Source organism: Lagopus leucura, unplaced genomic scaffold, assembly GCF_019238085.1.
Source record: "Lagopus leucura isolate 7727_CA_CO unplaced genomic scaffold, USGS_WTPT01 Super-Scaffold_739, whole genome shotgun sequence".
Classification (NCBI taxonomy): domain Eukaryota; kingdom Metazoa; phylum Chordata; class Aves; order Galliformes; family Phasianidae; genus Lagopus; species Lagopus leucura.
The window spans coordinates 1,011,286-1,034,074 of record NW_024962255.1 but is presented as its reverse complement, the minus strand read 5'-3'; the positions used below and the strand labels follow the sequence as shown (position 1 = coordinate 1,034,074).

Sequence of the window (22,789 nt, the reverse complement as noted above, 5' to 3'; positions counted from 1 at the left end):
AAAAAAAAAAAAAAAAAATCAAGGTAATTGGGTTAATAGGTCAGCAGATGGTGAGATTTTAATGGAAGCATAGCATTGAGAGCAAAGTGTCCGATCAAGGTGAAACATGGCTCTGTGTTCTCTGGGAGGTTCAGCCAAGGACTTTCTCTGTCCTTTCTCCGTCCACAACTCTTCAGGCACAGCGAGGGCTGGGAGCAATGACAGGGCATTTAGCAAACTGCAACTTGTTAGATATGTCCCAGCAGATGATCTGTAATAATCCAAAATCTGCATGTCCAACAATGGGGTAAAATAGGAAACATCTGACAGCAATGGATTATGAAATACATCCAGTGTTACTGTGAGCATGAGGAGGATTAATTTCAACAGTCGTGCCCATTTTACCAAAACAGCAACAACAAAGCAACAAAATAAATAAAACTGAAAAACAATTAAAAATAGCAACCACCACAGCTGGTACTTTTCCTCTTCAGGGCTGCTACGGCTGCTGTGAATTGTATGGGGCACTGAGTGAGTGGTGCTGCATTGCAGAAAGTGGTATTTCAAATAGATTATGAATCTGTTTTACCATCCAAATCAGCTATGTTTTAACTGCTGAGTAACAGTTTTGATCCTTTGTCATTTAAACCAAGTAAATAAATCCTTGTACTCCTTCAAAAGCTATTGGTGAGCAACTGCAGAAAAGTATCTCTGGAAGAACAGAAGAGAAATTGGTAAAAGGGCAGAAAGTGAAGAAAAGACAGCAGGGTGGCAAGGCAGTCAGTTAAACAGTTTTCCAGGTTTTGGTACTTCAGTTTTTTGATTAAAACAACTATTGGGTTCTTACCTGGGGAAGAATTAATACAAAGGTAAGTTGAGCAAGAGCAATGTTACAATCCCATAAAAACTTGCTGTTACTACAGGGAGCAAAGAACATTAGCAGAATCCCAGCACCTCATGCAGTATTTAAACAAACTTAATAAGAATGATTTATTTTGGAAGCTTGCTTATAAACTGAATCATAGCAAGAGAAAATAGCAGCATTTCAGAAAAATAAGCAAATCAATGCTACTGTCGATACTCTAATGCCCTATTGATGTCTCATTTTCATCTTGGCTGCCAGCTAAAAGATCTTTCAAAAAGTTTTGGGGATTGTATTTAATTCCTGTATTAATTTAGTTGGAAAAGTAAAGCTCTGATGTTGTCAGCTGATATAAAGATGCATTAAAGGTGCTCACTAATGCAAAGGAGCTCATTAAAGAGGTTAAGACTGGAGGCACTCTGGATTGTAATGACCATGCCCTGGAGTTTGTGATCTTGAGGAAGACAGGCATGGCAAAAATCAATGTCAAGACCCTGATCTTCAGGAGAACACAATTCTGGTTGTTTAAGGAATCACCGGATGAGATCTTCTGGGAAGCTGTTCTCAGTGACAAGAGGAGCAGAGTGGAGCTGGAAGTTCTTTAAGGAAGCCTTTCCCCTTCCCCCTTCCTATCCCCTAGTATAGGAAAAGCAGCAGAGGAGGCAGAAAACCAGCACAGCTGGGCAAGGACCTGCTAGTCAAACCGAGGGAAAAAAAGGACATGAACAGGCAGTGGGAACAGGGATGTATTACCCAGGAAGAGGAAAACCAGGGCACATATGGAACTGCACTTGGTGAGGGATGTAAAAAATAACAAGAAGTGGTTCTACAGGTACATCGGTCAGAAAAGACAGGCCAATGAGATTGTATTTTCTCTGGTAAACTGGAAAGGAGAACTGGCTACAGCAGACATAGAGAAGGCTGAGGTACTCAGAGTTCTTTGCCCCAGCCTTCACCGTCAGCCAGACTTCTCACGTGTCTCATCCCTGGACCTTACATCATTAACCTCTCGGTAGGGCAAAACCCCTCCCACCATAAAGCAGAGCAGACATGAGATGGCCTCATGAGGTTGAACTGCAAACAGTATATCAGGCTGCATCAGAAGAGGGGTGGCCAGCACGGTAAGGTACATGATTATCCCTCTCTATTCTAACCCCCACACGTGGAACTTTTGGAACACGTCCACAGTAGGCAACAAAGATGATCTCACATAGAGAGGGCTGAAGAACCTCTCATATAGACATGCTGAGGGAGTTGGGCTTATTGAGCCTGGAAGAGGCTTGAGCGAGACCTGACAGTGACCTACGAGTATTTAAAGAGAGTTTACAAGGAGGAGAGAAATCCACTTTTAAAATGAACAAGTAGTGATAGGACAAAACAGAATGGTTTTAAACAAAAGAAGGGAGATTTAGATTAGATGTCAGGGGAAATTTTTCACTGATAGGGCGGTGAGGCCCTGGCACAGGCTGCCCAGAGAAGGTGTGGATGCCCTATATCTGAAGGTGCTCAAGGCCAGGTTGGATGGGGCCCTGGGCAATCTGATTTAGTGCCTGATTTAGTGAGTGGCAACCCTGCCTACGGGGAGAGTTGGAACCAGACGACCTCTGAGGTCTCTTCCAACCCAAGCCATTCTATGTTCCGATGATTTCCACATTCATTACTTCTTATGCCACTTGTCCCTCCCCACATCACAGTTTTCTCGGCACGTACATAGCAAGGAAATTTTCTTTTACTCTACTACACACAGCTATAGCTACCATATTTCATCTACCATGTGAATTATCAGCACACAGAACACACCAGAGATTTTTGGGAAGGTAGATACAGGTCAGGTGCTTTCTGTAACAGCAGGAACGCAACTATACTGGAGCCTGCAGAGCTGGAGATACAAATGGGAAGCAGCACAAAAACCTCTTAAAAGATGTGCTGCTATGTCCCACGAGAGACAAGCATAGCTGTACTCATTTTCAGATCATCAACGTATGTATGTTACAGTAGGAGCTGAAGTGTCATTATAATTGTCACCATGGCAGAGCGCTTTGTCCATGACCTGAGGGCCAGCACTTCTTCACCTTGTGCACCACAGACATTGAAAAAATAATACATTTTGTAAACCCTCTGTTTTATTCTTTACAAACGAGGAAGCAAGGCAGAAGAAGCCCTATGCTGGGGCTGCCTTGGCCGGGAGCCAGTGTTCCAGGTCTCACCCTGGGTCAACTCTCCACCACTGCTGGAGGCAGGGAAATTCTCCCAGTCCCCACACCTTTTCAACATGCCATGCTGGCAAGTAATTAAAACCAGCTTCCAACACATCATCATCTCTTTTGACAGGCTGTCACCCTGCTATAGTTTTGCTTGCTTAGATGTTTCATTTTGGCTTAACTAACAACACAAAAAACCACCTACAGGGCAAATGTGTGTTCTGATGATTTATAAATCATCACGATTGAGGTTGATAAACACGATTGAAGATGATAAACTCTAAGTAAAAAACAAATCATTTTCAAAGACAGCACAAATTGGCAAATTAAGCTTTGTTTTAATAAACCTCTTTTGCCTCCCCAACATCTGTGTCAGCCACACTGAACTAGCTACCTCTGGTGATAAACACCTAAAAAACACACCTTTCAAAGGCAACAGCCTAGAAGTAAAGCAGAAAAGCATTAAAACAAGCAAGCTGACAATTTTCACCTTGCTTTTTGGACATCTCTGAAAGAAGCGTGTAATGTATTTGTGAAAGTTTAAATCAAAGCAAAGCCTCTATTTTCTGTTACTCTTTTTCAGTATGATGCGCCCTCAGCACTTTTAGTAATGTTAATATAAATATATCAATACTTTTAGAGCACCCAACTAAGGGCTTGCCCAACCAGGCATACTCTCCCACTGATTCTCCTGCTCTTGCCACCCCTAAGAGATCTGCAGAGCTTTTAGAAGTCAGGAAAACAAAGCACTCATCAGAAAATCCCACTTGCTGGACTTCATCTTTGGACGCATTGGTTTCTTGCTCAAGTCAAAGCATTACGAACCAAATTATCAGTAATGCTTTCAGAATTCCTCCTCTGTTCACCAAGGCAGGCTCCCACACTGTATCTTCAAAGCAGCAGCCCTCTGCCATTACTATTTTGTCCTAAGACTTGGAGCTGGTTTCCTAACTTAATAACCTGGTTTCCAAACCTGATAATCCTTCCACCCAGCATCTGAGGTTAGAGTTCTATCCAAATACATGATGTAAAAAATAATGTAATAGTAGGGAAGTAATGGCTCAAACTGCTACTGTTTGGGTTTGGCCAATGGGAAATCATTGCCAGTTCCCTCTCTTGTCCTTTTTAATTCCTCTACTATTCTCCCCAGGACCGTCCAACGTAGACTGGAACGTGTTTTCTGTCTCTGCAGCATAGTACAGATGATACTCCTGCTCAGGAATTCAGCTGTGATAACCACCAAAGCAGCACGACAGAACTATTAGCCAGTTTTAGTAAAAAGTAAATTGGCCATAAGGTTGCACTGAGTTCTTTTCCATTGCCTATTTGAATGAATTTGTTATTTCCCTGTTGATACAAATAATTATTGTAAATGGCACTCAGGTATTCTTTTTCAATTAAGAAAATATCACAAGTAACTGATTGTGAGTAATTGCAAATGACATATTGGTAAACTGTAAATTATACATCTGCGATCTCAGATTTAATCAGCCAGGAAGGGAAGAGAGCAGTGTAATAGTTGGGAGCCCTGACTGTTACTGTAAGGTGATGGGGCTGATAATTTCATGACTTCTTTTGCTCCTGCTGGCATAAAATGGGATACTGTGAAGTAATGTCTACCATCTGGTGCAAGTGAGAGAAACAGAATAACGTATATCAGTGCTGGATTTCTGTGGCAGTATAAATATTTCTAGCAGAGATTAGACAATATTTGTTATCCATCTTCCTTCTGTGCTGCAATATGCAGAATCAACACTGCTGCTTTTTTTTTATACTGCCCAGAAAGAAATGCCTTTAGTTGCTATTACATCCTTCATACATGAAATCACAACATATGACCTAACAGTTTCAGTAGATCAAAGTCACTGTATATTGAAAATTCAAATACATACAGACGAGTATTTCTTGTAAATTCACTAATTTCAGACTGAGCCAGTTAGCCAAAAACCTTTACTTCAAATGCTGAGAAATTATCCTAAAGGTGATGTTGCATGTTGCTACAATTATTCAGGGATGCCAGGTATTTTATTTCCCGTATCCGGTCTTCAAAAGATGGAAGGTTTGCCTGCTCTTGCTATTAGTATTAAAGGAAGTTACCAAAATAAGAGCATAGATGAGCAACAATGTTATTTTAGAATTAATGCATAGATTTTCAGAGACAAGACAAGCTTTGTGCTGGACAGGTCATGATGGCTGCCAGAAGTGACAGAAAATTTGATCTTCAAACATTCTGGCTTCTTTTTGGAAAATTTAAGAGGGAGAGAATACATTATCACAGTATCCAGAAGACCAACAGCTTGCACGCACAGATAAGAACTCAGAGTGAGATGAAACATTTGTCGGCTAAGATTAATTGGTGCCCCATGCTCCTGCCTAAAGCATGCTTTCCTATTCTTATTCTTATCCTTCCCTATAGAAATAAAGTGTATTTTTATAATCTGTTGAATATGGATTTATAGTTGTTATTCTCTTAGTTGATCCAAGTCACCCCCAATGAAATTGTTTATATAAAGCAGGTCACATACACAATTACCACCTCCATCAAAATCCTAGATACATAATAAGACAATCTGAAACACACCACCACTGCCCTGCCTTCAGCTGTCTACCCCATCTTCATTGGGCTTTAATAATGTCCTTGACATCCATGAGAAATATGCCCAAATTGCAAAATATCAAACTGCATAATACTGAACATTTCAGATCTTCAAATGCACAATCAGGAATGGCACCAAGATAAACTATTTTTTTATGCCTACAAACAAGGCAAGCTCCACATTTGGCCACTGAGTTGCAGGAAATCCTATTCCCTCATTAAGGCACAGCCTCATTGCAATATACAGCATTAAGTGACAAAGCACAACTTCAAAGGCATAACACCACTTCCAATGTAATTCTAGGCTATTTCCAGATTGCAAGAGCCCTCTGAGGCCCATGGAAGTCCTTGGAAAACGACCTCAAAGTAATTGCTACATCATAAGGAGCACTTACCATTGTAGAGCTTTTTCTCCAAACCAATCTCCTTTTCCTAAAGTACGGAGAAAGACTGGATCCTCACTGGGGGAATCTTCACGAGTGACGTTCACCTGTTGAAAAGCCAAAAACCACCAGCATTTAGAAAACTTTTCATTAATGAATAAAGCCTATTTGTTCAGAGAGGGGTTAGTCATCTCCCACATCCCTCAGGAAACGCTCTGGTCCATATCCTCTCTGCGAATCAAGTAATTCTCCAGGCCTGCACTCTTCCCCCATCAGCAAGCAATTACTAACTCTCCGTAAGCCAGTCTCAAACCCATCCAAGAAAATGAATACTTATTTTCCATTAAGATATCTGCCACTCCTGGAAAAACTCAGTACGTGTGTGCATTCAAAGGTTTTAAGCTCTAAACATGGAGTTGGCTGCACAAGCACCATCATTGGCCATATGGAGTCAACAGCAGAAACAGATTCCAAATATTTTATGTGTGTAAGACAGACACATGGCATAGGTTTCTGTTAGCTTTGTTCCACGTGATTTTTTGCATTGCTAAGTTCACTGAAGGGGAAAAAAAAAAATAAACAACTACATTTAGTCATAACTTAAATGAAACAGTTTGGAGCATTATGGACTGAAGAATGGCTCCTTTTCTTTTCATCATGTACTGAATTCAGGGAGGAAATAGTTCTAGCTAGAGCAAAAATCACAAATTAAAGGAAAATAACATCTTATTTTTATTTTTTATTTTTGCAGTAGAAGAAAAGCAGCTAGTGCTGATGAATGGAGACTTTTACCCACTGTAAAATGTTGGGTGGCACATAACCTAGTGCATGCCCAAGTATGAGAAGGCACTGAAACAACAGGCAGATGGCTTCACATCTGTGAGTGATGACACCCTATCACAGGGGGTCCTTTTTATTTTCTGAAAAAATATCAGAAAAAAAACCAGTAATTGATCATCTAAACAAACTTCGCCTTTGTATTATCTCTGCAAGTGGCCCAAGCCAGCATGGGCTATAAATCCCAGCAGCCACATGATGACAAAGCCCCAGCACACTGCTGGGAGCTGAGGATGGCTTGGCATCTCTGCTCATTGCCAAGACTTCACGAAAGATGTGTGTTATGGATCTAGTGGCCCTCTATGAGAAATATTTTCTCCTTTTCATCTAACTTTTATTAGAGGGAACTCATGTTTCTTACGGTATATCCAAGTAGGTGAATTACAGCAATCAGGGTGCAGCGGGGATCATCTCCCCTGCCATTAACCAACTATAAATTGTCTTGTCCATGTTCTGTTTATAGCCAGTAGAACAGCATTCCCAAAATCTGAGCTATCCAAACGTAGGTTAGATGAGCAACCCTCTGGAGGATTTATAAGGGAGAATCCTTCATCTCACTTCTCCATCTCAGGCTGTTCATTTGCTTTCATCAGAGCTTTTGGATATGCAAATTCACTAAGCCAAAATCTGAGACTTCAGACACTACTCTTCTGATTTAGAGACATCCTAGTTTAGTCGCACTGCCTTGCACCTTTTCTTGCACTGTGGGTAGAACAGAGGGTTTGAGTCATTAGAGAGCACTGAGTACATACTACATTTAACATCTGCAATGACTCACTGGAGATCAGATGAGAGTAGGGAGAGCGGAACAGATGAGCCAGGAAGATTTGTAGCCGATGAAAAACAAATTTGGACAAACAAAGGCAACTTTAATGTGTATTTAAGCTCCTTCTGCATGACCTCTGCTGATCCTAAGACATGAATGCTAAGGGATTACCAGAGTGTCATTTCTGCAAAGCTCAATGTGATGACACATCTGAACAGTGACAGTACCACTGACGAACATGCACAATATAGTATCAAATTGGTGCCACACCATTGCTATTAAAGGGAAAATGGTGTACAGTGGCACAGCATGACACACATGCAGCCCCTCGGTAAAAGAAGGATGCTAAACAGGACAGAGCAGCAGCAGGCAGCAACCAGAAGGGATCAAACTGTTTTCATCGAAGGTATTATCGAACAGATTTCTGCACATAGGCTGTTTTGAACAAAAGTAGATTTCTATTCACTTAGACTTGAGGAAACACACACTAATAAACATGAGAAATAGTTCTCCAGACATTTTTGTAGTACTAAAAGCACCTGAGCTGCTGCACCTTCCCAATTCTAAAGAAGTTGCCTGCTGATCACAGGCAGACTCCAACAGAGGAACGTGGATGGGTTAAATTAGTAGCCACATGCCCCACACAATTAAATGACAACAGCAGCCAGATCAACTGCAGCGGATGGAGCTGAGGGAGAAAAAAAGAGAAAAGGCTTTTGCTATGAAAAGAAATATTCACAAAGCACAGGTTGGAAGAAAAAATGCTGAGCTCAGAAATTTAAAAAATATCACTTGACTTGACTGTCACTACAGAAGCTCTATCATAAAAGGCAGGACAGAGCTTTTAATAGTAGCTTTTGCTGCTGGAACAAGATGCTGCTGAATGCAGGAAGTACATGCAAGATCCCAGTTACGCGAGAAGGAGCCAGCCTTTTTTCTGGCTTGCTAAGCCTCCTGGGTCTGCTTTCAGCATAGGCAAGAGAGTCATGTCTCTGCCTCAGAAAGTCCCAGTCAGCATATATTGATATGATTATTCTGTGTTTCATTGCTACTTTTTCTATGTTTCACTGCCAGCCCACTACTCTCCTATCCTGGGCTGTATCCTTTGCATGGAGTTCTGATATCACTGCGTAGCTCACATGTTTAAATACAAGCATTAAAATTAAACACCCTCCCACTTCCATCCTTCCTCAGTCACCAATATCTCTTTTGCAATTCAGTGAGGATGGAAGAAAAAAACTAGGCTGAATTTAACCATCCCTGTGGGAACTTCTGTCAAGCCATCAAGATCCAGCTGAGGCTCTGGGAATTTCTCAGCAAGCCCATGTGCATTGCTTTGAACTCCTTTTTCTGGCCATCAGCTGATACATGAAGATAAAACAACAGAGGCCTGGGAGATAAAGCCAATGAGCTTCTCTAAGGGAATTAGAGAGCTCTGGAGCAATGGACAAGGACACAGGGACCATCTGCTTTTCTCCTCCATCTGCTGGTGAGCTGCAAGGGCATGAGGAGGATGGACAGACCAGGCAGGTCTGGTTACCCAGTACTGGGTACCAGTAGTACCCAGTAGTCTGGTTACCCAGTAGTCAACAGGATTTGAATTTTGCAACCAAGAGACTCTGAGGACTGCTAGGGATGGAACCACCTGATCAAGTTGGTCAAAAGCATCCCCACCAACAGGCTGGCCTGTGTACCGAGAAGGACTTTTAACACTTGTTGGGAAAGGGAGGTGCCTCAGATATGGTCTGAGCAGAAAGGATTTGTAGCGTATATCATAGTTGTCTTTATTCTGGAAAGGATTTTTAGTGTATGTCATAGTCGTCCTTCTTCTGGAAGAAGATGAAACCCTACTCAAAAGCACAAGAAAATACCGTGAAATTTGCATCTCTACAGACCATCATTAGCTTCATTTCAGCAACCTGCTGTGATCTTCTTATTCACCTGAAAAAGACCATATATTTTTTTTTTTTCTGAAAAGATTAGCTCCCATAGATAGAGGAAAAGATGGTGAAAACTACTTTTAATGTCTGAGAGATAACAGTACAACACACACACTCTTCCTCTCTAGATGACATGGGTTTGTTTTTGCTGTACTTAATTATGCAAGGACTATATTAACATCTGCTTTGGTGCAAACATCAAACCCATGAACCAGGAGGCTGGAGTTGGCCTGCTTTCAAGTGTATTTGCCCATTTGTGTTTACTTTTCATGTATCACATCTGATCTGCAGTGGGAAATCAATGTGTATTCTGTTGAATATCTCTCTCCTGCTACGTGGTAAGAAGCCAAATATTTTTCAAGTGTAATAGTATTAGGCCAGCTTAAAAAAAAATAGTCAAGAGGAAGGAAAAAGCTGGATCTACAAAATCCCACAAGGATTTTATATGAAAAGAGGTCAAAAAGCAAATTTTCCCTCTGAGCAGTGGAGCAGCAAAACTTTGACCTTTTTTAGTTCCCCGAAGAGAAAGCTGAAACTGCTTTGGGTTCCTATTATTTAATTTGGAAGAGCTATAAAGTGATAGTCATGGGAATAAACACTGGAAGTCAGTCTTCCAAGAGGGACAGTTCGCAAAGAAAAGTTGACTATTGCAGGGTATATTGGGAAAAAGGAAAAAAAAAAAAAGGCTATGGGATAAAGAAGCCTGCAGGGATTCCGAGAAGAGTAAGGGAGCATCCATCATCAAATGAAAAAGCAAAATTGAAAAGAGAGACAAAGCAGGAGATACACATGGCATGCAGAAACTGAGCTAGCTGCTTAGGGTGCCACAGAACTCCCCAGTGCAGATAACCCATCCAAAGAAAAAAGACAGAGCTTTTTGGTCATCCACTGAGACTTAATAGCTCTTTTCAAATCCCAAAGCGTTCATGGTGAACACATGTAAAACAGTATGAGATCTGTTTTTTTTTTCCCCTCTTCAGGCCACTCTTCCCTACTGATACAATGCCAAGAAGTTTAATTAAATGTCAAGTGTTGCAACATTTGTGCCTTGGGGAGGGGAAAGAAAGCGCTGGCTTGGCGCTGAATTTTAAGAGCACATCATGACCATCATGTTTTCCTTAGAAGAGTGTCAACTTACCTTTCCTTTGCTGATTATAAAGAAAGTGTCCCCTCGAGCACCTTGTCGGATAATATACTCTCCACTTTCATAGTGTGTCTGTAAAAAATATATTTAAAAAAATTTAAAAATGAACAAGAACAAACAATCAGAGACTATTATTCAGCTGATAATTTGGCAGTTCTACAAGATAACACTTAGATAAAATCAGTCCAGGGCTATGTCTCCCTGAGTTTGACACTGGTTGTGATTTAAGAATTGCCCTATGTCCAGCAACATAATAATTAAAAAGAAACCATTTGTGTCTTGCCCATTTTTCTTATTACCGTGCTGCTGCCAGCTTTTGCCCAGATGAATTATCTTCACAGCCTAAATCCACTTGTACTAAGTAAATCTGACACAGGCATTTTTGACAGAGAATATAGTACATGAATTAAGCTGCAATGACTATTTTTACAATTTTTATTTTATTTTATTTTTTGTGGTTTAGGTATTTTCCCAGCAATGCCAGCAAAATTGTCAACAAATAATTTTTGATCTTTTCCCATTGTTTCATTAGTTTAACCTGTCTTTTGTTTTGTGTGTGTGTGTGTCTTATGGAATGTTTACTGCTGAATGTCACGCTTTATCAGAGCTTGCATACAAACTTAATAGGATAGCTTCACCCTTTGCAATGCCCCATCAAAATCAATATGCATTCATACATCACCAAAAATAAAGACTCCATAGAAATATTTAGCATTTCCCCCAAGCTAGCATGATGCTCTGCACCCTGCAAACTCAACAAACATCACTTCAGCAGTAAGCAGCTGCAGGGATATGCAAAGACCTCGCATCTTTTCCTAAACCTCCTGCTGGTACAACAAATGCTGCAGTTTAATCAAGCTTCTGCAGAGAGTGCAGACATGGCTGCGGGTATCAGCTCTGCTGCGCCCCAGCACTGATCTGTGCCAAACCTACCCCAAAACACAGCATGCACTGAGCTCTGGTGTGGATGCTGGATACTGTTTGAAGCAACAGCGAGTACAAACCGCTAGAAAAGACTGCCAGACCTTTTAAACTCAAAGTATGTATAAGTAACAGCATGGATTTGAGCTAAGAAAGAGGAATTAATCAGAATGCTAGAATTCAGTTAAAGATTTTTTTTCTTATCTCAACAGTATATTATCGACCTGTGTTTATCTATTTTTTACACTTCAATTTCTTGGTGCCACTTAAAGACTGATAAAAGGCTCCAACATAAAAACACATAAAGGCACATAGTGAAGTATCTGTTGCATCTGACAGAAATGACTCCTTGCTCTGGAAGCAGTGGGCATGTGGTAGTATTACTGAAAATAAGTCTCTTAAGAAAATATATTTAAGTGAACTATATTATGTAATGAATTAGGCTTGTACTTAAAAACGTGCACAACATTGAAGGAAAAAAAAAAAATGGGGTGAGGGAAACCACAACATCCAAGGAAGACATTAGCAAACAATACCCTTAGGCTTTTCAGAATGAAATGACTGAAAAAAATCAAGTCCACTATCTGAGTCACAAATGCTTTCGGAAAGCATTTCGGAAAGAGCTTGGGTTCCCCTGTCCATGCTGGGCTCCAACAATCACACTACCTCTCCTGTTGCATGTTCTAGAATGAGAGGAGGAAGGAAAGCCTGAGAGGAGGCCGTGGAACACTGTGGACACAAACTCAGAGTTATGTTTGTAAGCAGAAATCCTGGGGTTTCTGCTTACAGACTTTGAGGATGTACACTGAGGAACCTTGAAAGGGTCTGATTTTATATGGCGCTGGGACTGTGGCTTCGAGGGATCCCAACCTGCCTCTGATGTTTCAGCACCTCTTGCCTACCTTATCTTCTTTTTCCTGGGCTCTTAGCTCACTCAAACCACTGCAATCTCTTCTCCCCACATTCAAGCCACTTTCCCCCAGTGCTTCATTTAGCTCCCAGCCATGCAGAACTTTCAGTTTGCTTGACCTCCTCCTTGGCACTTCTTCCTGAGCCATTCCTTTGATCCATGTATTCATTTCTAGGTATTTCAAGCCCATTTCTTTGACGACTAATTCCACTGTGCTTCTTTTTGCTTGAATCAACCTGTCTCCAACAACACTCCCATCATCTTACACTCTCTCCTTCTCTAACGCAAAGCCAATCATCCATGTGCACTGCCCTTCTAACCAAATTACGTCTGTCCATTCAGACTGAAAGCACTGCGCGAAGTGAGAAAAGTGCAGAAGTGCTCACATATGGCACATGCAAATAAAAATAATCACAAGCCCTTGCTTTTAGCTGGCCACTTAGAGGTAGCAGGGTGTTCTCAGGTACACACAGTACCACTACATATCCTGTCCAAAAAGCAGTTTGGCAAGTATGTTGCATAAATTCATGGCATGGCTTTCAGCATCACAAGCTCCCTCGCATCCAGAGAAAACCACTCTGAGAGCAACATGAGAAAACAAGGACTTCTGAGAGCCTTACAGAAGCATGGTGGCACATGCAGAAGAGCAGTATTTGAATTAAAATCACAAGGAAGGAGGTCAATAAACATGCCTTTACTAGCCTTAGACTGACTTCATCACTATTTCTGCACTTGCAAGATGCAATACAATGGCTGAGCTCCAGCAAGCTGTTACCAAAGGGCACCCTTCTGATGGAGGTTACAGCCACCATTGGCAGCTCCTTCAACTCAGCTTCAAAGCCCTGTATAACTGGTTAAATAATTCCCAGTTTGCCTTCAAAATAGTTAACAAGTATTTCCAGTCACCTTTGCCATCAGCAAATAAGTAGAAATGTGAGCAGTGAAACACCTTTTATTTAGGTTTAGAGCTTGTATTTTTTGATGTTTTGACTTCCTCTCAAGGGACTCTGAAGAGAGCCAAGAACTCTGTTGTGAATATTGCATTTTCACAGGCAGCACCAAAGCTCTGTGACAAAAGCTAATTTTATGTCTTAGCTGTATTCCACTGAAACCCAAGTGTCACAGCAGCTCATAAGTATTCTTCCGAAGATCCAGAAACTCCTCCAGTCCACAATAGAATTGGAGCAAAACACAGAAATTAATTCCTAGCTGGAAGAGTTGACCAAACCATATCAACCATTTTAACATTTTCTTCTTTTGAGACAGAAAACAGAGCAGAAGGTTTAAAATATATGCGGAAAGGGGAAACCTCCAAGAGAAACGCAGGCTGCAGAAACAGCTGTGCAAGCTGCCAAAGCCCGGATAGCCAAGTGGAAAAGCCAGTAGTTAGGAGGTCTTGTGTTGTGCAGGGAGAAAAGGGTTACGAGGCAAATCACTGAGGCTTGGCATCAAAGTCTGAGATTCAGTACTCAGGAAAACTACGGCGATAGAGCTGAGAAATTACTGCTGGGAGCAGTACCAGCAAGCCACAGATGTGTGCTTTAGAAGCTCTGGCAAATACAGATGAATGAAGGCTTGCTTCAATTAATTATAAACGCCGCAACACTGAGAGAGTTCGTTGCGCTAACAAGACTGTTGTTTTACCAGGTAACACCAGGCCCTCAAGGTACACCTCACAGGGCATTAGCTGCTTTATCACCTGCTTTATCATTATTTGAATGAGAGGTCCTAAGCACCTGATCAAATCCTTCAAAGTAAGAAGTCCCTGAGTACCACTAATTCTGCTGGAAAACACCAGTGCCAGAGGGAGAACTACTGTGCCAGGTGAAGGGATCCACCTCAGCCTTGTAACACTTTGTTTCCCTATAAACTCAGATCAGTTAGGGGAGATCACATTCTCCTTCCCAGTGCAGAAATGCCCATGGGGAGGAGATTGCTCTGTGGAATGCTAACAATGTTGTGTCTTGTGTGTGCCTCACAGGATACCTAATGTCTGATAGAGGCCTCTTCCTGAGAAAATAAAGGATAAAACCTTTTTTCTGCTTTTTAGCAAACACGTGTCCAAACATCAGAACTAAGAGCTTCCTTAAAAACAACTAACCAACCCACAAAGATCCAGTCTTCCATTAATACTTTGATTTTAGTGTGACCCATATGTGGTTTCACTCCTAGGAGCATTTCAGTCCCTCTGTTCTCCAGTAAGGAGAGGAGCTACGGACACAGGACTTCCAGCTTTTTGAGGTTCCCCAGTCTTTGCAATGAAGCAGAACTCTTAGCTTAAAGTCACTCAATTGTATTCACAGAAAGAACATGTCAGAAGAGAAAAAACAAAGCTAAGGAAAGAAGCAGCTCTAATTAGTTTCCTCAGGGAAATGAATAGGTCCGAAACCAGAATGTTTTAACAGGAAAAAAGCTCAACATACATACACAGGCAAGAGAAAGTCACATATACACTACATTTACTCAAATTCCTATTAAATTTACTTCATGCATGCCAAGGCAGAACTGACAGGAGCAGGGTGAAGTGAAAAATAAAATTAGAGAGCCAGCCCAATTAGCATGTCAAATTCACCAGAGCATTTCTCGAGTGCCCTTCGCCAGCCCAATGTCATGCAGCACTGCCAGCACTTCAGAGCAGCCCACTTTCTGACCTCTCAACCTTTATGACTCCGGCTTTTTTATTTCTCCTGCAGATTCTGCACAACAACTTGTTAAATTCTTGCTAGGATAACTGCCAGCTTCTGGTCCCTTCTACAGTATTGAGCAAGAGGTTTCAGGATTGGGTACATGACTCACACTACCCCTTATTTTTAACAATACCTGGGAATTTATCAAACACCTGTGTTAATCCCAGAATACTAGAATACGTTTGTAAGCCATTCAGAAGCTAAATTGATAGCTGTTTCTTCCTAATCTAATTGGTTTCTTACAAACAACAACACATTTGTAACAAAGAGACAAATGCATAATCATTGGTTTTCCATCGTATTTTCATTTCCTCACCTAAAACTAATACAGATTTAACTTCCTCACAGTTCAAGGGAATCCATGAATCACCTAAATAATTTTGGAATGGGTAAGATCTCACCTTCAGAAACACAAGCCATCCGGGCAAACCTTTGCATTCACATTTTGCGATCACATACCTTTAGTCAAACTGAGAGGACAGGTTTAAACAGCATTGCTCATAGATTAGGAGTCCCTATATGGCTTTGAACAGAATGAAACAACAGCAGTTTTAAAAGGGTTCTGAGCTAGACCATGCATCTGTATCTGTATTTCAGCCTTACAAGGTTTAACTAGGAGGATGCAGCTAAACAGAGTTGGCAATAGCTATATCTCTAAATTGTAGTTTTCAGCTGCCATCATGGAAAACTAAACATTTGAGGTGCATTAAAAGTAATTCAGACAAAACAGCAAACTTGCATTTATTTTGATATTAGGAACAGCATAAATTTTATCATCTCAATCAGAATCGAACAGTGAACACTGTTCCTTGCACCGTCCCTCGAGCTCTCCACTGCCATCAATGTTACCATCATCTCCAGCTACTTCAAGGTTTAGCTCTTACAGCAAATCCCTAAGCACACCCAGGATACTATATTTATAGCATTGGAATGCAATCACAAAATCAAGATTTTTCAGGAAAATGTTGCTGAAAGACACATGAAAGCCATTTGGTGCATCCGAGCCAGGTGTAGATACAGTCAATATTCAATGTACACGGAACATACTGAAATCTAGGTATCAAGCAGTCAGAGTTTCATACTGATTGCTATGGTCATTCCAAACTGCCGTTTCCCCATACAAAAGAGATAAAATGGAAATAAAGGTTGTTAAAAAACTAAACATGAGAAGTTTCTATGCAGCAACTCTATGTATCAGTGACAGATCTGAATCCAATTCATGTAGTACTCTGTCTAAATGGCCTTCACGTACAGTTGGATTAAAATCAATCTCAGAATACAGAGAAGCCTGAATCTTTCATAAGGCATCTTTTGCAACCTAATGTCTTAGTTTCAGCTAGGACGGAACTGTTTTCTTCACAGCATGACATGATGCTGTGTTTGGTTCTAGGAGTAAAACAATGCTGCTAACACAACATGTTTGTAGCTGCTGCTAAGCAGTGCTGTACAGAGCCAAGGCCATGCACAGTGAAGGGCCCAGGGAGCTGGGAGGGAACAGCATGAGGATGGCTGACTTAAAGTGTCCATTGGGATATTTCATACCATATGACATGTTGCAGAAGGAGTTTGGCAGGGGAGTTCATCATCTCTTTCTTTTCCACTGCTCCAGGACTAGCTGGGCACTGGTCATCAGCTGGTGAGCAATTGCTTGTGCATCACTTGTTACACATATATACAGTCACAACTATTTTCCTTATCCTTTTCTCTATCTTAGTAAATAGTTTTATCTCAACCCATGGGCTCTACCTTTTTTTTCCCCTCAATTCTCTCTCCTATCCCTGTGGGAAGAGGGGGGTGAGAAAACGACTGTGTGGTGCTGAGCAACCTGCCAGGTTAAACCACAACACCTAATTTAAAACAAGTTTTCCTCTTTGTGCCTCATCAATACAAGTGCCTCTCTCCTGGAGATACCCAGTAATAACAGCTTCTACAATTATTTGTTTTCCCTGCTATCAATTTTACTTAAAGCTAAGCAGAAGCCCTTTCTCCAAGGGGGAAAACATTTACTTAGTGAGTTTCACCAGGTGAAACCATTAGTCAGCATCTCTGACGTGCTCAGCAAGCTCTGCAGAAGAGCCAGTTCAGGAGCAGCACATCCTGCAGTCCACTCAGGTTGTCCTTTGGAAAGAGAAATACTTAGTCTTTGGTACTATGCAGAGCAGCAGCACCCCAGCCTTGAATGGAGGAACATCTCTGCAACTGAAACTCTCTTGAGAAGTAGTTGGAATTCTATGAGACACTACCGACATTAGAAGCAGCAAGGTGTTAGCCACTACAACAAACTGCACTAAGTTCTGACAGTAACTGCTTTTTTAGAGTCTCTGTGCTCTTCATACCTGAAAACACAAGCAAAGTCTCCACTGGAAGCAAACCCAAGTTCTAGTGCTTGCCTGACCATGTGCAAATCTCAGGCCAGGTGCGCTCAGAGATCACCAGCACCACCTCTCTCCAAAAAGCTGTTTGTTCTATTTATTTCCTGTACGAGCTGGTAAGCATCACACACTGCTGCAATGGTGACACTGTAACTAGAACAAGATGAGAGAGTTTGAAATCTGAATTTCTACACTTTGTCCTTCTCAGAGAAGGTTTCTGTCAGGACCCTCTGTTGAATATAAAAGTGACTTGCAGATCAGAAACTCAAAATATTCAACTAATTTTACTTACTTCCCAATACTGTACCTCAAAAGCCAGACCTTGATTTGAAGGAATTGCCAAGCAGTGTGTCCCAGGTGTGTGCCAAGGATGCAGGGCTGCACAGGACCAGCCTTGTGCCACCACCTCTGTGCTGCCCATCCCAGCTCCATCAGCCTTGTCCTTTCAGCAAACCACCACGTTGCACTGAAGGCTTCCTCCACAACAAGCTAGAGGATAGCATCGTTCACCTGTGCGCAAAGGCTCTGCTCCACCAACTTCATTTTGTCCATCACCAATTTCAGCCACCATGAAACCTAACGAGTAGTGACACAAGCCCAAGAAGAAGCCTTGACACCAGCCAACCTAACAGCTATGCTTCAGAAAACCTCATTTTCCTTCAGCTGGATGACTCTGACTTCTATGTTTACTCTGAGAACATCTGAAAAGGGTAAAAAATGGCTGGAACATTTGGAGTGCTACATAACCCACGTCAGCTGTGGTGTGGAAGGGCCCAAATCTTTTACAAGGTCATGTAAGGGGAACTGAAGCATAAAGGGAGCTTTGAGGCTCAGAGCTTCACCCTGGGCAGCCGAGTGCTCCGTTCACCAGTCACAGGTTTACACTGCATAAACCGGGGAGGATAACAGGAGTTTGATGACAGTTCTGAATGTATAATCCATCTCCTTCAAGGTATATATATATATACACATTTAAAATAAATCCAAGTATGTTATTTTGCTGGCTCTTTAAAAAATATCCACAAAACGTCAGCAAAACTCCAAACATAAGCAGCTTTCAAAATATTATTTACAATATTATTGTATTAAATATTTTTCCAAGTCTAAACTGACAACAGCAACGCTAGCAAAATGAAGTATTTAGTTGCTAGAAAATGCCGCAAAAACAACTTCAGGAAAATATAATTCCTCTGCACTGAATTCTGGGGAATCATAAAGCTTTGTTTCTCTGGCTTTACTCATGAAGCACCTAAAAATGTTGCTCCTCAAGATGGTTGAAGGGCAATATCATCAACATACTGCAGCTCTCTGCTTAGCCAGCCTGAGCACCCGGGTGCAGCTGGTGAGAAATCAGTGTGCTCCTCAGCACATTTTGCACTGCTTGGGCATCGTGGCCAGTCATGGTGTCCTCTGCTGTTTGGTTTGCTTCTGATTCGTGCTCCACCTGCTCCCTGAGTTGTAATGCATCTAAAGGGACTGCTTGCATGCGGACATTCACATCCACTGTGCTGAAATAATACCCATCACTTCACATGGCTGTTTTATCTACCCTCTACTGCAGTTGTCTTAGCATTCCCCTGAGAGACGAGGCAAAAATCTGACAATTCACTGCATTTCCCAAAAAAGGCAAATAGTAAGCCCTGCAAAATAGTGAGCTGCAACTCAACAGCAAATAGCAACCAGTATTACAGCAGAAACTTTCAGCTTAGACTAACAATTGGTGGCTCACCTCGTAACACCAAGGTATAATGCATGCTTCTGAGAACAACATATTGATTTCTCCAGCTGAAAGGAATGTAACATGGAGTACAAGCAGCAGTGCAAGAGGCATATTCAACAATTACTTCATTAATGCAAACAAGAACAGCCTACATCAATTCCACCGGGTACAAAATGAAATGAGCAGTCTTGCAACACTCCTTACTGCTTCTGAAATGTAACAACGTGATAGATGTTCCTAATTTTACCTTCTTTGGTTAAAAGACCGCTTTAATTTCCTGTTTGTTTCTTTTGGGGTTTGGTATTACTGCTCCATAAATGTGAATTTCACTGTGTTACACAGAGAGCTACAAAGGAGGGAAATATGGAACACAGCTGAGATTGGTACCCTCTTTACTTTCTCTTCTCAAAAATTCCCTTGCTTCCAAAGTCCCACAGAAAGGCACTGAGCTGGAACCAGCCCTCTTCTAGCTTTGGGCAGCACCTACCAGCACAAGGCAAAACAGGTGATGGAAATAAGGTAATAAAAATGCAAACTGCACAAGTTAGACAAATCCAAGCAACTTAACAAACTTGGTTTAGAGCAAAAGGTCATCTTTGAACTGCCATTTCCCATTCTAATCAGAGCTTCAACCTCTCCTTAGTTGAAATTGTCTGTCTTGAAGCAGTGGTTTAGTTTTCACAACAAATGAAAAACTTTTGCACCATTTTGTACACATGATGTTGCAGCTGGTAATTTAGGAGCTTCCTTCATTCGTTCAATGACTTGAAAGAAGTCCGTATCTTGCTCCTTCCAAGACCCATGGTGCACAGCTAACCAACACTATTTCCTTTACATCATAAAAGTTAATGTTATCACATCAAAACATCCATCCTCTCCTCATGACAATAAGAAAAGGCCCATTTGTAATTTGTGTGCGATAAGTACCCAAATGAGTTTTTTTCAGCCTCACATTAAATAATTGTGCTTCACTGAAAAAGTGCTCTACACGAAGCAACGCTGAGGAAAAAGGGTATGAGGAAGGGCTAAAACTTCAGCTGTATCATCTTCTTGTCATACTGAAAGCATGTTTTGCTTCCTTCCTTGGTTCCACTGGACTTCAATGCAAGAGGCACAATTTTCACGGCTACATAAAAGGCAATAAAATGTACAAAGGCCCACATTTTACAAACGTTGGCCCAGTATCCTGCATGCAATGGGGAAGAAACACGCATGTGATACTGAGAGCTTCTGCCTTTCCCCTTCCTATTTCTCAGTGTAAAGGCAGTGACCTTCACCTTCCTCCTTACCATCCAAGGCAGAGGACAGCCTCTTTATAGGAAGCAGTGCCTTTCTGTCTCCTCCATGCCTTATGTAAGTGATCAATCTACTACTGGGGCTTTTTCATTCTTTTGTATATTTCTTGAGCAGAAGCTAAGTCCTGCCATTACCTTCAAGTTCCTTTCCCTGTCTCGAGCAAACCTGAGCATATTCAGGGACTCTCTGCAATGCCCTCAGCATCTCAAAGATCTTATTTAGCCACATCTAAGGCTGAAGGATATAACATCAACCTGACAGTGGGACAGATTGTGACTCTGGACAACGTGGGTTTGCTAAGTCCATCAGAGGCTGTAATGAAGACCTGAGAAACAGTTCTGATTCCTAAATACACTCTGCCCTTTTAAGGGAGAAAGAGGAAGAAAGAGATTCTCAAAAATACATTATTTAGTTTAATGCATTATTGCTAAATAAATTCCCTGACTTAATTTGCTCTAAAAGTAGACACAACACATTGGAAACCACATTTAAACTTTCCTTCCATCCCCACTGTTCCCAAACCACGGTCTGACAGGCGACACTGGAGCCAAGTCAGGTCTCCTATGCCTGGGGGCAGCCACCCCACAGCCATTTTTTGTCCACAGTGCTGAAGCCAACATCTGTTTCTGCCTGGGAAATGCACTGAGTTGCAAGCTGTTGTCACCAGCTGGCACAGGAGCAGCACAACCTGACCCCGAGTCCGGCACTGTCCCTGCAGACTCACAGTCAGTGATTGCTCCAGCACTGGGAGCACAGGGCACCGAGTCAGCAGATGCCCAAGCTGCAGCCCAACACCTTTGTAGAGGGGAAACTTCCAGGAATACAGAAATGTTGATTTTTTGAGGTGGAACTGCTGAAGGTAGACATCTACCTGCATGCAATAGAGCTGATGGTGACAAGGAAAGACAGCAAGTTAGCTGGGTGAAAGTTAATGGTGATATCAGGACATAGATCGACCGTTGAAGAAGCAGGGTAGAAAAGCCAATAGTTTGCCTGCTGACTACAATAATAACAGATTAACAGATAACGAACATGAAATGTGCAGAATTAACTGAGTGGTAAGTAATTAGAAAGAGGATACCTAGGCAACAGAGTGGAATTAATTAATCAGTTACTCTGACTGAAAATCAATGAACAGTTAAATCAAGTAAAATGTAAGTAAAAAAAATGAAATAATAGAGTGAGTCAATTGCATGGGGTCAAAGCAAACTTGGAGAAGGGGGAGGCAGAAATTAAGTTACCCATTGGAAATCAGTAGTGCTAACACAAGGAAAGAGTGCTGGAGCTATGATGGGCCACACGCTTTTTATTTCACATATAGTTTTTGCAGAACTGAAATCTCTATCTGAACAACTCACGTCCCATGACATTTCCAGAAAGCATCAAACAGAAAGCCACTGCTGCTCCTCAGAACACTTCACTTTGAGGGACTCCCTGCCCCAACTGCTCCCCAGCAATGAGACAGCAGCACACTCCCACTGCACTGATGGGGAAGGGGAGGCACTTTGCTTTCCTTTGCATGTACAGGGATCAAAAGATCTCCTCCTGTACAACAGCATAACGACCTTGACAGCTTTGCTGGGAGGAAACACAGCCAGCAACCAACTGTTGTGTCGCCGCACCATCAAATTTCTCCAAAATTGCAAGCAACTTCTTGTGAGGATATGGGTTTTTAATTAAATTTCACTGAAATGTACAAAAAGTAGCCCCTCTTCTGCCCATCTTCCTTGAATATTTCTGATTTATTTTTTTCTTCTCAGTGGAAGACTGTCTATGGAACACAAATTCTCCTTCATAAATCCAAAAAGCCATTCCACAATTATTAAAATGGCAATCAATTCCTCGCAAAAATGAAATTGGAAGTAAATACTGTAAATCTTCATGTATGTTTTATATATTTTCTTAATTTGCAACAGATTTTGTACTCTTATTCAGAGAAGTTATTTGTATTGCCATGAGGATCAAAACCAATTTCCTAATCTATCAAGAGGAATAAAAGAGCACATTAATTGAATATACTCAGCCACTCTTGAAGTAACCTCCAATGAAATATATTTTCTTTTTGTAGTCTGAATCAAAGAAGAGTGCCTACCCTTCCATATGCAAATGTACTTCTTCTGCCCAGGAACAGAATTTACTGGCAGCAAAAGCATGGAAAGTACTACATTTTTACTG

At 41.4% G+C, this 22,789-nt stretch overlaps 1 protein-coding gene across 4 annotated transcripts in view; it reads right to left on the bottom strand.

The window, feature by feature from the left end:
- Positions 1-22,789, bottom strand: part of PRKG1 (protein kinase cGMP-dependent 1) — a 392,537-nt gene that overhangs the window by 104,929 nt on the left and 264,819 nt on the right. For all 4 annotated transcript variants that reach the window (XM_042862969.1, XM_042862970.1, XM_042862973.1 and 1 more), the window contains exons 6-7: positions 10,703-10,780; positions 6,034-6,128 (exon numbers count right to left, since the gene is read on the bottom strand). In XM_042862969.1, the coding sequence (XP_042718903.1) occupies positions 6,034-6,128; positions 10,703-10,780 (173 nt within the window). The remainder of the gene's footprint in view (positions 1-6,033; positions 6,129-10,702; positions 10,781-22,789) is intronic.